The 17,418-nt window shown below is 39.5% G+C and overlaps 1 protein-coding gene across 1 annotated transcript in view; it reads right to left on the bottom strand.

Moving 5' to 3' along the window:
* The window catches only part of Got1 (glutamic-oxaloacetic transaminase 1), a 38,848-nt gene extending 23,823 nt beyond the window's left edge, over nucleotides 1–15,025 (bottom strand). Inside the window, exon 1 of the mRNA XM_004838646.4 lies at nucleotides 14,785–15,025. Coding sequence (XP_004838703.1) covers nucleotides 14,785–14,902 — 118 coding nt within the window. The 5' untranslated portion in view covers nucleotides 14,903–15,025. The remainder of the gene's footprint in view (nucleotides 1–14,784) is intronic.
* Between the last annotated feature and the right edge of the window lie 2,393 nt (nucleotides 15,026–17,418).

A 17,418-nucleotide genomic window follows, 5' to 3' on the forward strand; every position in this document is an offset into this window, starting at 1 on the left:
GTCCATGACTTTTTTTTAAAAAATCACATTTTAGAGTGGTAGTTACTGTTCACTGAATAACACGTTAGTTAACTGTAGAAAATTTTAAAAGGCCCATAAAGTAGGGCTAGGGATTTAGCTCAGTGGTTCCACTGCCTGCCTCACAAGTGCAAGGTCCCAAGTTCAATCCCCGGTACCAAAAAAAAAAGCCCATAAAGCAAATAATAAACATTATAATTAACATGTGATCTAAGCACTGAGACAATGGGCATGAAAGTCTTCTAAGCTTTATTTTCTGTGGGTATACTCTTTTATAAAATATGGATCATATTGTACACGGGAATTTCAACATGCTTTTCTCCACTTACATTATTATGAAGATCTCTCATCATCATTAACTATTCTGACAGGCGATGTTTGCATGTCCCTATTCCTATATCCCACATTTTTCCCAAATCGTGTCCTCCACAAGCAACAACTGTTGTTGGTTTCTTATACATCCTTCCAGAATTTCTCTATGCATACACAAACAAAAAGAGATTTTTATCTCTGCCCTTTTTATACAAAAAGTAGTATATAATGTACTATGTATACACCGTTTTTGTTCCTTGCTTTTCAACTTGAAGATAATTTTATATTTGTACATAGAATATCCTTGTTCTTTCACAGCTGCTTAACTGATGAATGAACCATATTTTATTTTGCTAGTCTCTTGCTGGACATTTGAGTTGTTTGCAATTGTTGGCTATTAAAACACTTCAGTGGAAAGGGTATTTAGCTCAGTGGTGCCGCCGCCTGCCTCGCAAGCATAAGGTCCTGAGTTCGAGCCCCGGTACTGGAGAAAAAAAACAAAAAAACACTTCAATGAACAATTTTATACATATGTCATGTCACATGTGTGCAAATATATCCGTAAGGTACAGGATGAACATGAAAAAGTATGCTAAGAAGTATGTGTATTTGTAGTTTGGACAGACATTTCCAAATTGCCCTTGACAGAGATTTTATCAATTCACCTTCCCACCAGTACTATAAAAGAATGTCTGTTTCCCCGTAGCTTCATCCTGTGATTTTTTTTTCCCATTAGGAAAGTGCAAATATATCTCTATGTAGTTTTAATTTGCATTTATCTAATTATAAATACAAATGGACATTTTTCATATATATGAGCCATTTATAGCATCATTTTAGTAGCTAGATAATATTTCTATTCATAACTTATTAATTATGTTACTTTCAGTTATTTACTATTATAAACATTGTGATGAATGCTCTTATATCACTATGCACATTCCTGAATGTTTTCCTAGAAAGCATTTCTAAATGTAAAATTACTAGGTCAAAAGGTATACAACAAATAAAACTTTGTAAGGTCATTTTGAATTTTGTGTCTACTACCAGCTAACTCTACCCTCCATGAATGACATCTGCAAGTCTGAGATGCCTATCAAGCTAATAAGAAGAATATGGGCAGAGCTCCAGACTGACACAGCCACTAAGCAACTGCCAGTCTCTGGGTTGATGAATCTAACTCACAATACAGTCAGACCACTCCTATTTTGCCCCTAGCCAACCAAACTAACTCCCCTAAGACAAGTTCAAAAAGCCTACTTTACCATGTTGGATTTGATCTAGTTTATTTTTTAAATATATACAACACAACTACTTCTAAGTAACAGCTGTTTTGAAACAGATCACCCTATTTGAAAACAATGCTACTACTGTTCAAGTATTCTTGGAATTACACTGGGAAGTTGTTTTTAGAGGCAGCATCTCATTATTGTGAATATCGTCAATAGTGCCATACCCTCTGTATGACCATCAACAGACGAATGGATAAAGAAAATGTGGTACTGACACACAATGGAGTATATTCTGCCACAAAGCATAAATTTGAGGCATTTGTAGGAAAGTGGATGCACCAGAGACCATAATGTTAAGTGAAATAAATCAGACACACAAGCTTAAATATCACATAGTTTCTCTTATATGAGAAGTCCAAAACATAAATAAAGAGCAAAATAAAAGATAGATAATAGGAAATAGAGAGACAGATCTTTTGTAAATGAGAAGGGGACCAAGAGATGGAGGGAGAAGGGAGGGAGGGAAGAAGGGGATGAAAACAGAATTAAGATGTATTATATACATGTACCAACTTCCCAAGAGTTACATACTGTGAATATTTCCTATTAAAAAATACAAACTGAGGTCTGCGGACACCGTAGCAACGTCGCAAGTCGCGCCAAACACGCCGTATCAGCCCGCGCCCCGGCAGCAATCCACTGGACACCCCAGCCACCCACCCACTCGCTCCTCTGTACAGCCACCAGGTTCCACACTGCAAAGACGCAGAGGACACCGGACCACCGGACCACTGCACTGGGTAAGTTGGAGTCATCTTCACCTCCCATCAGGACCGGGACTATCTTCAGGGCAAGGGTAGCTGGAACCTGTAATACAACTCTGCAGAGTTCAACCCTACGGGAGGACAGGGAGTGCAACTTGAGACTTGCAGCCAGAACTCTGCCTGAATCTCATGAGTCTGTGACTAGCTTGCTGAGACTCACTGATTTATATCTACACACTGCAACCCACGTTTTCCATTGTGACAGCAGAGACATACCCTGAAAGAGGCCCTTCATCTTCATGGTTATTTTTTATTCCCAAAATTCGTTTTATTATTTTGGGTTTTTTTCTCTTTTCTTTTGCTCTTCTTATCTTTAATTTTTTTCTCTACTCTTTGCAAATATTTTTCTCTCCTTTTTTTCTTTTTTCTTTTCTCTTTCCTTTCTCTCTTACACTCACTCTCTTGCTCTCCCACATTGTTCATCTTTCCTTTTTGTCCCTCCTTGGGTCCTCATTCGGAGTTCTTCTTTATTTTCCTATTATTCTCTTTTTCCTTCTCACCTGTGTCCTCTGACCACACTGCTAACCTTCCCCTGTCCTTCTTCCCATCTATCCCTCCCTCCCCAACCCCTTCTAACTTCCCATCCCAAAGGGCAAAGTTGCTATATTGAAGAGTTTATTCACGTTATGTTGGGTTGGTCCTTGATCTTGATTTAAGTCACACAGGTAAAGGTGATAGATTAATAACTACCACAAAGTGTCATTTCAAAGATGTACTTGATGCAATGGTGTTGCTGATTGTATCACTTGGGCTAAGGTGTTGGTATTGATCTAGTCAATGAACCTTCCTAGTATAAGGAAAATGAGATAGCCTTAGAGTCATTAGAGACTCAAAACTTAAAGACCAGCTATATCTGGAAGACACCTCTGAAAAGCAATCATTCCATAAGGGTTCTAATTACAAGCAACAAAGATACCTACAATAAGCAATTTCAAACTATCAACCCAGGAGTTAAACCAAGGACAGTACCAAAAACAAAAATGAGAAGACATTTAAGCAAGGCACAAACTCAGACTTCCACCCCACCAAGGGTAAATCCTGGGGGAAATGAGATGGAAAAGTCCCATAACCAACCACCTGGATACCCTGAACTGACAGCACAGGAAGTAACAAAACAGATGAATAAGGCTCTAGAAAAATTCAAAGCAGAAATCATCTCCCAGATATCCGCAGAGATGGTGAGCAGAGTGAAAGACATGATTAGAGGATCTAGAACAGAAACAGATAAAAAAACAGATGAGCTCAGAAACATGCTGGAAGCCATGAATGCCCAGCATAACAAAGAAATGGAAACCATGATCCCCCAACATAAGAAAGAAAATAGAATCCATGAAACAGATTCAAACAGATATTCAGGAGATCAAAAACTCCACTGAAAGTATCCACAGCAGATTAAGGGAATCTGAAGATAGAATATCAGATATAGAAGACAGGATCGCAGTTAGAGACCATGAAAATAGAGATTTCTTAAAAATAGTAAGGGACCACAAGAAATCAATCCAACAACTGCTAGACGATGCAAAGAAGAATAACATAAGACTGATAAAAGTCCATGAAAAAACAGGAGAAAGCACAATTGACATTAAAAAAACTGTTCACAGAAGTAATAGTGGAAAACTTCCCAGACAGAGGTAGAGAATTGGACATACAGATAAGTGAGGCATACAGAACTCCAACTAGCCATGATCAAAAAAATCTACACCTAGACATGTAATATTCAAGATCCCAGAAACCCAACAGAAAAACAAAATACTACAAGCAGTTAGAGAAAAGAAATCACCTACAAAAGAAAGGCCATCACAGTCACAGCACACTTCTCAACACAAAACCTCAAATCAAGGAGAGCCTGGAGTGAAGTGTTTCAAGCCCTAAAAGAAAATAACTTCCAACCTAGACTGTTGTATCCTGCAAAATTATCTTTCAAAATCAATGGGGAAATTAACACTTCCATGACAAAGAACACATGAGAAATTTCATGAACACCAAACCAGCACTACAAGCAATTCTAAACAATATCCTAGAAAAAAGCAATGAAGGTCACAACTCCATGAGACCCAACAGAGGGAAGCCACCAGGCAAGGTAAGACACTAAAGGGAAAGGGGGAAAAAATAAGAAATAAAAGAGCCAACAAAAGTAAAACATCATGACAAGGATAAATCAATATCTATCAATTACAACCCTCAATGTTAATGGCCTCAATTCACCCATCAAAAGAAATAGACTGGCAGAATGGATTAAAAAGGAAAATGCAACAATATGCTGTATACAAGAAACACACCTAAATCAAAAAGAAACTCATAGACTGAAAGTAAAAGGATGGAAAACAGTTCGACACGCCACAGGAGCCCAGAAAAAAGCAGGGGTAGCAATCTTATTTGCAGACAAAGTAGATTTCAAACCAAAACTAATTAAGAGAGACAAAGATGGTCATTACATCTTTGTGAAGGGAACAATCCAAGAGGAAGAGATGACAATCCTAAATATATATGCACCAAATACGAATGCCCCCAACTATACAAAACAAATATTAATAGACATGAAAAACCAAATAAACACTAACACAATTGTAGTGGGGGACCTCAATACCCCACTATCACAAATAGACAGATCATCTAGACAAAAAGTTAACAAGGAAATTCTAGAACTGAACCAAGCTATTGAACAAATGGACTTAATAGATTTTTACAGTGTTCCACCCCACAAAATCGGAATACACATTCTTTTCAGCTGCACATGCCTCATTCTCCAGAATAGACCACATGCTAGCTCATAGGACATATCTAAGTAAATGTAAAAGAATTGAAGTTACCCCCTGTATATTACCAGACCATAGTGCAATAAAATTGAAGATCAATAACATAAGAAACCACAAAACCCCAACAAACACATGGAAACTGAATAACACCCTCTTGAACAACCAATGGGTCACAGAAGTAATTAAAGAAGAAATTAAACAGTTTCTACAAGTAAATGAAAATGCCAGTACAACATACAGGAATCTATGGGACACAATGAAAGCAGTTCTACGTGGAAATTCATAGCAATGAATGCCCATATTAGGAAAACAGAGAAAACTCAGATAAATAACCTAATGCAGAACCTCAAGCTCCTAGAAAAAGAAAAGCATAATGAATCCAAGGCTCATACAAGAGAGGAAATTATAAAGATTAGGGCAGAAATCAATGCAATGGAGACTAAGAGAACAATACAAAAAAATCAATGAATCAAAGAGTTGGTTTTTTGAAAGATTAAATAAAATTGATAAACCTTTAACCAACCTTATCAAAAAAAGGAAAGAAAAGGCACAAATACATTCAATTAAGAATAAAAAAGGTGAAGTCACAACAGATCCAACAGAAATCCAGAGGATCATCAATACCTACTTCAAGAACCTGTACTCCAATAAAATGGAAAACACAGAAGAAATGGACAGATTCCTAGATACATATGAATTGCCAAAGTTAAATGAAGAAGATATAGAAATTCTAAACACCCCAATTACAATGAGTGAAATTGAAAATGTAATAAAATATTTACCAACAAAGAAAAACCCAGGTCCAGATGGCTTCACTGCTGAATTTTACAAGACATTTAAAGAAGAGCTAATGCCATTACTCTTTAAACTCATCAAGGAAATTGAAAGGGAAGCAATACTTCCAAATTCATTCCTGGAAGCAAGTATTACTTTGATTCCAAAACCAGGGAAAGACCCAACCCAAAAAGAGAACTACAGACCAATCTCCCTAATGAACATAGATGCAAAACTCCTCAACAAGATACTGGCAAATAGAATACAGAGGGTCATCAAGAAGATCATACACCCTGACCAAGTTGGATTTATCCCAGGGATGCAAGGATGGTTCAACATTCATAAATCAATAAATGTAATACACCATATTAACAGAGAAGGACAGAAACCATATGATCATCTCAATAGATGCAGAAAAAGCATCCAACAAAATCCAGCACCCATTCGTGATAAAAACCTACAGAAAATTGGAATAGAAGATCTTTATCTTAACCTGATTAAGGCTATCTATGAAAAACCAACAGCCAACATCATACTAAATGGTCAAAACCTGAAAACTTTCACGCTAAAATCAGGAACAAGACAAGGATGCCCATTATCACCACTCCTGTTCAATACAGTTCTGGAAACATTACCACAGCAATTAGAAAAGAGAAAGAAATAAAAGGAATAAAGATAGGAAAAGAAGAAGTTAAACTGTCATTATTTGCTGACGATATGATACTTTACATAGAAGACCCAAAAAACTTGGCCAAAAGACTTCTAGACTTAATTGACAGATTCAGTAGAGTAGCTAGATATAAGGTCAACACTCAAAAAACAATAGCCTTCTTGTACACAAATAATAGACTCACTGAGAGAGAAATTAGGGAAACAATTCTTTTTACAATAGCATCCAAAAAAATGAAATATCTAGGAATCAATCTAACAAAGGAAGCAAAAGAGCTCTACACTGAAAACTACAGCACTCTGAAAAAACAGATCAAAGAGGATACAAGAAAATGGAAAGGCATCCCTTGCTCCTGGGTAGGAAGAACCAATATAGTGAAAATGGCCATACTTCCAAAACTACTATTTAGATTCAATGCAATGCCAATTGAAATTCCAACAATATACTTCACAGAACTAGAGAAAACCATCCAAAAATTCATTTGGAACCATAAGAGACCTAGAATAGCTAAAGCAATTCTAAGCAACAGAGACATGGCTGGGGGTATCACAATCCCCAACTTGAAACTATACTACAAAGCTACTGTGATAAAATCAGCATGGTACTGGCAAAGGAACAGACCTGAGGATCAGTGGAATAGATTAGAAGATGCAGAAACAACTCCAGACATGCTCAGCCACCTCATCTTTGACAAAGGAGCCAACCACCATCATTGGTGGAAAGATAGCCTCTTTAATAAATGGTGTTGGAAAAACTGGATTTCATCCTGCCAAAGATTGAAACTAGACCCATACCTATCACCATGCATTAAACTAAGATTGAAGTGGATTAAAGATATAAATATTAAGACAGAAACACTAAACTTGCTGGAAGATAAGTTAGGTAGAACTCTTGACAACATCGGCATAGGAAAAGACTTCATGAACAAAACCTCAGCAGCACGGGAACTAGCAGAAAGAAACAACAACTGGGATCTCATCTTATTAAAAAGCTTCTGCACTGCAAAAGAAACCACCAACAGAGCTAACAGACAACCTACAATATGGGAAAAAAATTTTAGCAGCTATACCTCAGACAAGGGACTACTATCTAGAATATATAAAGAATTGAAAAAAATCAGACCCCCCAAATCCAAAGACCCAATTCAAAAATGGGCATCTGAAATGAACAGACATTTCTCAGACAAGGAAGTAAAAGCAGCAAACAAATATATGAAAAAATGTTCAACATCACTCGTCATTCGAGAGATGCAGATGAAAACAACACTGAGATTCCACCTCACCCCACAAAGAATGGCTGCTATCAAGAAATCAACAAATAACAAATGCTGGCGGGGTTCTGGGGAGAAAGGAACCCTTCTCCATTGCTGGTGGGAGTGCAGACTGGTGCAACCACTGTGGAAGTCAGTAATGGAGACACCTCAAAGAACTAGGACTAGAGGTCCCATTTGACCCAGCTATTCCCCTGCTGGGTATCTTCCCCAAAGAATTAAAAGAATCATACCACAGTGATATATGTGCACCCATGTTCATAGCGGCACAGTTTGTAATAGCTAAAGCTTGGAAGCAGCCCAAGTGCCCATCAACTGGAAACTGGATAAAGAAGATGTGTTTTTTTATAAAATGGAGTACTACTCAGCCATAAAGAACGAAAAACTAGAGTCAATTATAGCTAAATGGATGCATATCAAGGCCATACTCTTAAGTGAAATAAATAGGACACACATGTGTAAATACCAAATAGTTTCACTAGTGTGAGAAACTGATAGTGTAAACAAGGGTTAAAGTGATTAAAATGACTAATTGATAATTTGAAATAGGAAAAAAGGTCCAAAGATGAAGGAGTGAAGGGAGGGGAAGGGGAAAGGAAAAGAGGGAAAGGAAAAACTATGAGAAAAGAAAAAAAAAATGGAAATGAAATCTATGTAAATAGGGAAGGGTGGAGGGGGTGAAGGGTGAACAGGTAATGGGGGGGAAAAAAATAAGAACCAAGATATATCATGTACAGGTACAAACCCCCAATGATAAATGTAAATGAACTGTATACCTAAAATGTACCAAGACAAAAAAAAAAAAAAAAACTGGAAAAAAAAATATAAACTAAGGAAAAATAGTAAAAAAAAAAAAAAAAAAGAACTGAATTAAATTTTCACAAAATGGTATTTGTATCATCTCCAGCAAAAAGGGTGGGTAAACTAACTGGATGATATTCGTGGAGAACAATTATAAAGAGAAGGTTTCTTGTGTGAGTTCTACCCATTCCAAAAGGTTTCCAGAGTGGGGTGTGGTGGTACACACCTGTAATCCCAGCACTTGCTAGGCTGAGGCAGGAGGATTGCTATAAGTTCAAGGGCAGCCTGAGCTACATAGCGAGACCCTGTCTCAGGAACAAACAAACAAACAAAATTAACAGTTCAATTTATGCTTCAGGTCTCTGTTTAGGTGTTATATATAGTATATTACATGATATAATTATGCTGTATTTGTGATGTCATTGAAATAATATAAATAAATATTAAGAAGAAATGACCATAGTACTGTTGTTCTTATCACTATCATACTGTACACTGTGCAACTCTAAAAAATCCTATACTACTACCTGAAGGTGGGAATAAGAGGAGAGGTACTGTGTCTGTTGTGTGACAAAAGACAAACTGGGCAACTCAAATCTCCCCTTCCTTCTTCATTGCCCAGCTTCTCCCACATTCAGTTCTGGATGGATTCCCAGTGCCTCACCTGACTCCCCTGATGAGGGGGAACCAGATTGCTCTTGGATGAATGGAGCAGGCAGGTCAAACATAACCAACAACCACTATTTCTCCTCTCCCAGGGAATTTTTTTCCTGTCTATTGTCCTTCTTTCATTCACTCATTCATTTAACAAAGACTTACTAAATTTACCATGAGCCAGACAATGGCTAGAAGAAGCTACCCAGAGATATGGATAAGATCCACGCACCTTCCAGAAAGCAGTACATCAAGCCTTTAATTTTCATTTGAGGGGGCAGAGAATATTTTACAGAGAATGCAGTATGAAAAATGAGTAAGAGTTTAAATAGTTCACAAAGAGAGCCAGGTGTGGTGGTGCATGCCAGTAATTCCAGCACTCAGCAGGCTGAGGCAAGAAGATTGATGAAAGTTAGATTTCAGTCTGAGCTATATAATGAGTTCAAGGCCATCCTGAACTACATAATGAGATCTTGTCTCAATCCTACTCCCCAATAACAGTAAATAAATAAAAGGTAGACAAAGGAAGAGGGGCATTCCAGACAAAGAGAACACCTGTGTGAGGTCCCAGAAGCTTAGAGAGTGCCATGGTTTTGAGGATTTGCATTTTTGGAGTTTGGAAATAGGATCCATGAAGGAGGAGCAGGGAGTGGCTCAAAGGGTCCCACAGTCTGTTCTAAGGAACTTCAATTTTAATGGGCATCATCAAAGTACTGAAGTGACAGTGATAAGGACAGCCTCACATTTTAACAGGATCATCTGAATGACCTCACAGAAAATAAACTGGAGAGGACAGAGACAGATAGTTAAATCAGAAGGCTGCCGCAACCATCCAGAGGGAATAATAAAATCCTGAATTAAGATAATGGCAGTGGGAGAAATGGATAATAGGAGATATTCAAAACAGACTTATGAGGTAGAAAAGACACAACCCAATAACCAAATAAACAGATGCAGGATTGGGGAAGGAGTTGCTGAAGATCCCAACATCTCCCTCTAGTTAGATAATGAGTACATAGTTAGTGGACTCAGTCAAGATACAGAACACAAGGGGAATAAAAAAGATCAAGGGCACTCAGAAAAGAAGTCCAGGATGAAAAGATTTCATGGTTATAGACACTGGTGGTCACAGAAAGCACAGTACAAGGATCTACCAAATACTTTATTATATAAGGCATTGTGCTAAATACTTTAATTTTTTTAAATCTCATTTAACTCTTTTAATCAACCACAAAATAGATGTGATATCTGTTTTATGGATCTGGAAACTGAGGCCAGAAAAGTTAAATAACCTGCCCAAGATCACAAGGATAATAAGTTTTGATACTACTGAATTCAAGAATCCATACATGGGCCAGGGATTTAGCTCAGCAGTTCCACCACCTGCCTTGCAAGCAGGTGCAAGGTCCCAAGTTCGATCCCCAGTACCAAAAAAAAAAAAGCTTTTTTTTTTTTTTTTAAAGAGGAAGAGATGTCTAGAGAAAGCCTGAAGCAAGCAACCCTAAGTGACTGTATCAGAGGCCTTCGGATCAGCACGCTTCCCAGCTCCGTGCAACATTACTCTCCTTCCTGATCATTACAGGTGGGCCTGACAGTTTTGCTTTACAGAAGGAAAGGAGAGAAAAACATAGAGAATTAAATGATCCACCAATCATTCTCATTTTCCTCCTCAGAGCTCCCACCCTCCCTCATCCAGGCCCACCCAAGTGCCCATGCAGGTGTGCTTCTAAGATCCTTCAATAAGGACACTGCGGACAGGGCTGGAGGAGGAGGACCTTCAGGAACACCTGATATAGCACACCTTTCCAATGATCTTATTTGAAGATGCTAAGAAAACACATTGAAAGCAACAACATTAAAGCAAGCAGTTTTATCTGGGGGAAAAAAAGTTTACATGAAAAACTGGCTGGCATCTGTGAAGAAACTTTTTGCTGCAGGCTGTAACAGGTCAGACTCCTGTCTCCCTGCCCTTAAAGCCATGTCAGTCTGAAGCTTTGAGAAGTATTTAAATGATCAACTCAGAAAGCTTTGTGCTTAACAGTGGAAAAATGTAACACTCTGCTCTAACTACAAGAAAACTATTGAAATCCTCACAGAAAGAACGTATTTGCAAGTAGGAATTGGCTAATGAGATTACAGTCAGAGTTTATTCCACAAATGTCCTACCCTCCATTAGGTTTTATTTTAACCCGGGCGCAGAGGAGTGTTTCCCAAAGCTAGTAACTAATTATTTTTCTTTCACAAAGGGCATAATTTGGAATATGAATAAGCTGGGACAATACAAAAGCTGGAAAGAGAATTTTTATTCTATTCTAATTAGACACTTATCTGAGCACCTGCCATCCACAAAAAGATGAGTTATAAGTGATAATCAAAAACATTCACATATAAAATACCTTTCATTTACATTTCACACATAATTATTGATTTAATCCTCAGTCAATTGATGGAACCAGTAAAAATTATTACCCTACATTTCAGTCATGGAATATGCTAGTGAATCTTGGGAGTAGTATCTTGATAGGGTTGAATCTTAAGAGCACAATTTCAGAGAGAAGTCACTCAGTGCTGGCTTCTCATTTTACAGACTGAATCCCAAGGATGTTTACCCTCCCAAGGTCAAGTCACTGGACCATCGAGCTGGGCCTGTACCAGGTCTTCTACCTCTTCCCACTACAGATCACTGGCTGCCCCCAGACTCCATACTACAAATAGAGGAGTGGGCAGAGACCCTGGGGCCTGGACCCAGCTCTCCCACCTAAAGGTCATATGTTCTGGGGCAAACTGGACCTTCTCTTTAGGCTTCCACCTCTGTATTTCTAAACAATAATATTAAGAAACAAACTTAAAAAATTGCTGTGATAGTTAATTTTGATTACTTGCATAATTCATTTACTCATAGTTCCTAGAAAACATGATAAAGGCACCATTACAGTTGAGGTGGCCACCTGAGCTAAAGACTATGACTCTGAGTGAATCAACTCTGGCCCAGACTGGCACAGAGCTTTTTCTCTGCATGAGCATTTTATATCAAAACCAATACCAAGAATTATTTCATTTTTAAGTTCTTGAGCTGAAATTTTTATTCAACATCTTTCATGAGACTCACTCAAAAAGCCAAAATAACAATAATATATAACACATAACTCCTACTTATATGCCAGACATGGTTCTAAGTACTTTACATGCATTTAATCTTTGCCAAAACCCTGTAAGATGGTTCAAAGGTGACTGAGGCGATAAAATCTGAGCTTTCAAAAATATATATTAGTTCTTCATCATATATCTGCCCATAAAGAAATGCTTGGAAGTTCTGGGTTGGAGTTAAATTAGGAGCTTAAATGGTACCCTTTCCAATTTAATTCAAGACAGTTTTTTAGTATTTCTCCAACCCTGCTGCCTACTAAAAACATCACATTTCCTCCATAGGCAAGACAATGTAGTACTGAATTACTTTTTTTTAATGATTTATTATGAAAATTTTCAAACATAGAAAAGCTGAGAAGGTAGTGCACCCCTGTAATTCCAGCACTCTTATAGGCTGAGGAAGGAGGACCACAAGTTCAAAACCAGCCTGGGCCACCTGGCAACTTAGCCAGACCTTGTTTCAAAATTTAAAAGGGGGTGGATTTGGGATTTAGCTCTGTGTGAAGGTCCTGGACTCAATTCCCAGTACAAAACAAAACAAAACAAGAAAGGAGAATATCTCTTTTTTTTTTTAGAATATCTTATGTTCATGTACCCAGCATCAATTAATCATCTTTTTTTAATGATATTTTTTTTCCTTACCCTTCCTCCATACTTCTTGGTGAAGGTTTTTTCTTTCTAAACAAGCACTACATGCAAACATAAACATTCTGTATGGGGAGTCTGATACTGAATCCCCTACATGCACCTTAAGTTACAAAATAATTCCATTTCTTCTTTCCAAAATTTCTAGTCCTTTTATTCTAAGCCTGTTCCTGAGCACAGGACATCATCCTAACTCGTTTCTATCTGCCTGGTCGGCCTTTGTAAGTAGCAAAAGAAAAGTGTCAGCCAGGCATAATGATGCATACCTATCATCCTAGCATTCTGGGAGGCTGAGGCAGAAGGATCACAAGTTCAAACCCAGCCTAGGCAACTTAAGAACTTGGAGAGACCCTGTCTTAAAATTAAAAAGGGATTGGAATGGAGCTCAGTGCAAAGGCCTATGTTTAAGCCCCAAAACTGAATAAGAAGAGATGAGAAGAAAAAAAGAGAAGTGTCTGATTTAAACATCCAAATGACAATGATAACAATAAATTCACCAGAGAAGGTTAGAGTTAATAGGATTCTCCAATATAAATATTCTTCTTGGCAAGTGGATCAACAGCCTATGCTCTGAGCTATCCAAAGCTCAAGAAATACACTCAGGAAATGAAGACATGTTCCTACCATATCTTCGAGGGCCAGAACCATCTTCCCAGATCCCTCCAGGAAGCATTAACCTATCTCAGAAGCATTTCAGATCTCTACTGTAGTGTGTAACGACTGTTTTTTTTGGGGGGGGGCGGGGTACGTGTTTACTGTTCATGAAGTTTACATTCATCTTAGGGAGCAGGTACCTGTACACCACACATCTTGAGTTTTTTATTCCCCTTTCCCTCCTCCCCACCTCCTTCCATCTCTACCTTGCCTGTCCCCAGTTTCTCATTACTTTTTTTTCAGTTTATGTTTACGACAATTAATGTTTACATTCACTGTGGCTATTTAGTACAAATACCTGACACATCTTAAATCTTATTTGCCCTTCCCTTTCCATCCTTCCCTCACCTTTGTTCCCTGGACATCTATCTCCCTGTTTCCTTCTATCGCTCCTTTGTTTTGCTCTTTATTTGTACTTTGCCTTACTCCAATGATAGACACTAAATGGTATTTAAGCTTGTGTGTCTGATTTAGTTCATTCAATATTGTATTTTTCAAGTGCGCCCATTTTCCTACAAATGTCTCTGCTGATTTTTAAACCCTCAAGAACAAAGACTGAAGCTTCAGTCTTCCCCACAAAATTTAATAAAGTACCTGATGAATCCAGATCACAGATGTGTACAGATTACAGATCTGTAAAGCTAACAGTTCTCCTTATCCAGTTCCCAACTACCAGAACCCCAAGCCTATCGGGCTATTTCCCACCCTCTTTTTACAGTCCCTGGCCGCCCCGCTGCTTTGGAAGGATGTAGCATGAAGAACACAGGATAGGAATTCAGGAAGACCGAGTTTGTGTCCTGGCTGCTAAACTTATTATATGTGACCTTGGACAAATCTCCTCTTTCCAAGGACTCCATATTCCGATCTGTGAGATGAGCAGGTTACGTGAAGACCCAGTGGATCCTGCCTTCTCTCCAAGGTCCTCCTCTGCAGGTAACACCAAGCCCGGCCTCGTCCCTCCCACGGTGCTCTGGGTCAGTCGGGTCCGCTCCCACGCAGCTCACATTCCAGAGTACCGCATACTTACCTCCCACTCCCAGATTGACCTTGCGGGGGTCAGGATCCTCCCAGAAGTCGGCAATGAGCTTGAAGACCAGGACGGGCTGGGCCTGCGGAACCTCCGCAAAAACTGAAGGAGGAGCCATAGCTACAGAACAGGAATCCTCCGAATTCACACGACCGCGCCAGGAGCAGCTCGGTGGGATCTGCGCGCAGCGACCGGAGGAGACTCTCACCTTCACCTAGCCAGCGGGGCTGGCCCGCGGCCTCCAATGGTCGGGCGGTGTCAGGATCTTGACAACGCGGTTAACCAATTAAAAGAGCTTCTGACCAAGAAGGGCTCTTAGGGGAGGGAGCATTATTAGCCAATCCAAGAAGAGAGTCTTACGGGAGCCTAATGCGCAACCAATGAAATTTACGCTGGTGGAGGTGTGGACGGGCACTAGAGTTGATTAGCAGAATGTGCCCCAATCGCTGAAGCTATTATTCCTTGGGGGCTGAAGAATGAAGCCCAGCGGCCGAATCCTCAAGGAGTTGCTTCTTGACCTTCCAGGAGACGGTTTCGTGGTGACCGCGGAAATTCCAGAGGACTGATCTTTCTGTACCCACTGAGTAGGTGTTCTCACTCCCAGGCCAATCAGTGCTCGTGTCCCCGACATGGCCAGGTTGGGCTGGTAGCCAGATAGATCCCTGGCGTTTGTTAGGAGGCCGCTCGAGTGACCTTGGCCATCTCCGCCGTCTGTTTCCCCAAAAGGAAATATGGATGTGCTGCTGGCCTTAGTTGCTAGTGGGGAGATCCTATTAAAAGTGAGGGACGGCACGAATTCCTTTCAGACTCTATTCTGGCTTGAGAGTTTTGCTTCCCAGTTCCTTATAGAGGGGCCTGGTCCTCAAGGACCTTCAGGATCTGGACCGAGTCTCCCTCTCCGGCATTCCTCTCACGCATGGACGCAAGCAGATCTTGCTGTCATTAGCTAGCTCGGACCCAAACGGACTCTTCATGTCAGGCCGTACCTATCGCTTAGGTTCCTTCTTCCCCAGACCCCTTTGCCTCCTGTTGACCTTGAAGACTCAGAGCAAATGCCAGTCCTTCATAAAGCCTTCCCTTAATGCTCACTCTAATCAAAATCTCTTTTCTGTGCTTCTGCACCTTGTGGGCCATATCACAATTTTAGACAATGCTCTTGTGGAACCTGGCTCTGAAACCAGACTACCTAGGTTTAGATTCTGGTTGTCATTTACTCACGTGGGCAAGTTTAGGTGAGTTATTTAATCTCTCTGTTCAATGCAAATAATAGTATTTTCCTCGGGGTTGTTGGGGGCATTATGTGACTTTATACACATAAAATGTGTAACAAACACTACCTAAATTTTAGCTATTGTTATCATGACACACCTGCCTCAACCTTTGTAAAAAGGTATGTTTTGGGCTTCAGAATCTGACCCTGTGTAAGCCTCCCTCAGTTTCTTGCACTAACTAACAAGTTAGTTAAACACAAGTCACTTCTCTTGGTGCTTCAGAAGAAGACAATATCATGACCTGTTCATCAGATAGTACAACAAATCTTAAAAAGATTTTTCCAAAGTTAAAAACACAAGCCAAAGAACTTCGTGCAGCACCTGTCAACCTTTTGCATCATCTACTTCTTTTCAGAAATTTTGCCTCTGGTTTCAAAGATAACTCCCCACAGTGTTTCATTAACAACACTTTCCTCCAATAACTGTAAGTTAACACTGAAGGTCAAATGACAATGACCTTTCAGTATTTCCAAAGCAGAGGCAGAGGGCAACTATTGAGAGGAGTGTTCCAGAGCCTAGATATTCCCAGAATTTGGTATAGAACTATGCTTTTCATAGCATTGGCCAACAATATCATGGTCACACCCTGCATCATTCCCAGTGAGAAAAACAACCCTACGTTTCCTAAACACTATCAACTTGGCTAAAACCAAAATACTTATTGACAACCTAAGCAGCTCCATAATCAAGCCAGTGCTGATAGGGACAAAGCAAGTGTCATATGCAGTTTTCATGGCCCCATAATATCTGCTCTGAATTCTAGAAAGGGCAGTTCCTGGGGTTGGGTAAGGGTGGGGAGAGAAGCTTATACATTAGGAGGTCCAAGTCTCAACATTATTCCTTGGAAATGTGAGGTTCTTAGACATCAAGGTTGTTACAGATCAATACTGTTCTGTCTTGACCCTAGTAGGCCGCCCCCTAAGTAAAATACCAGTCTTGAAATAAACAAAATGCCTTTCAGGTCATTGCTGATATTAACACTGACTTAGAATTGATTCAACACTGCCTCCTTGCTGAAGGGATATGTCAAACAAAAGATTCTAGAGCCTAGCATTGTCCAAACAAGTAGGCAACCAGGTAAAGTGAGTATGGAGAAAAGACCATAAGAATCACAAGAAAAAGGGACTGGTTTCTCATTGCTTTCTGATTTCCTTATGACTATCTGTTAAAACCTCCCTTTTACATCTCCTTGTCTTCTTTTGTTTTCTTGTCTTTTTCTTTTTCATGTGGATCTTGCTACATTGCCTAGGCTGGTCTCAAACTCCTGGGTTCAGGTGATCCTCCTGCCTCAACCTCTCCAGTAGCTGAGATTACTGGCATGCACCACCACCCCCAGCTTGCAATCTCCCTTTGGACTTTTTCT

The sequence above is a fragment of the Heterocephalus glaber genome, unplaced genomic scaffold, assembly GCF_053883595.1.
Source record: "Heterocephalus glaber isolate CG9 unplaced genomic scaffold, H.glaber_assembly_v1.0 deba00001497, whole genome shotgun sequence".
NCBI classification, from domain to species: Eukaryota; Metazoa; Chordata; class Mammalia; order Rodentia; family Bathyergidae; genus Heterocephalus; species Heterocephalus glaber.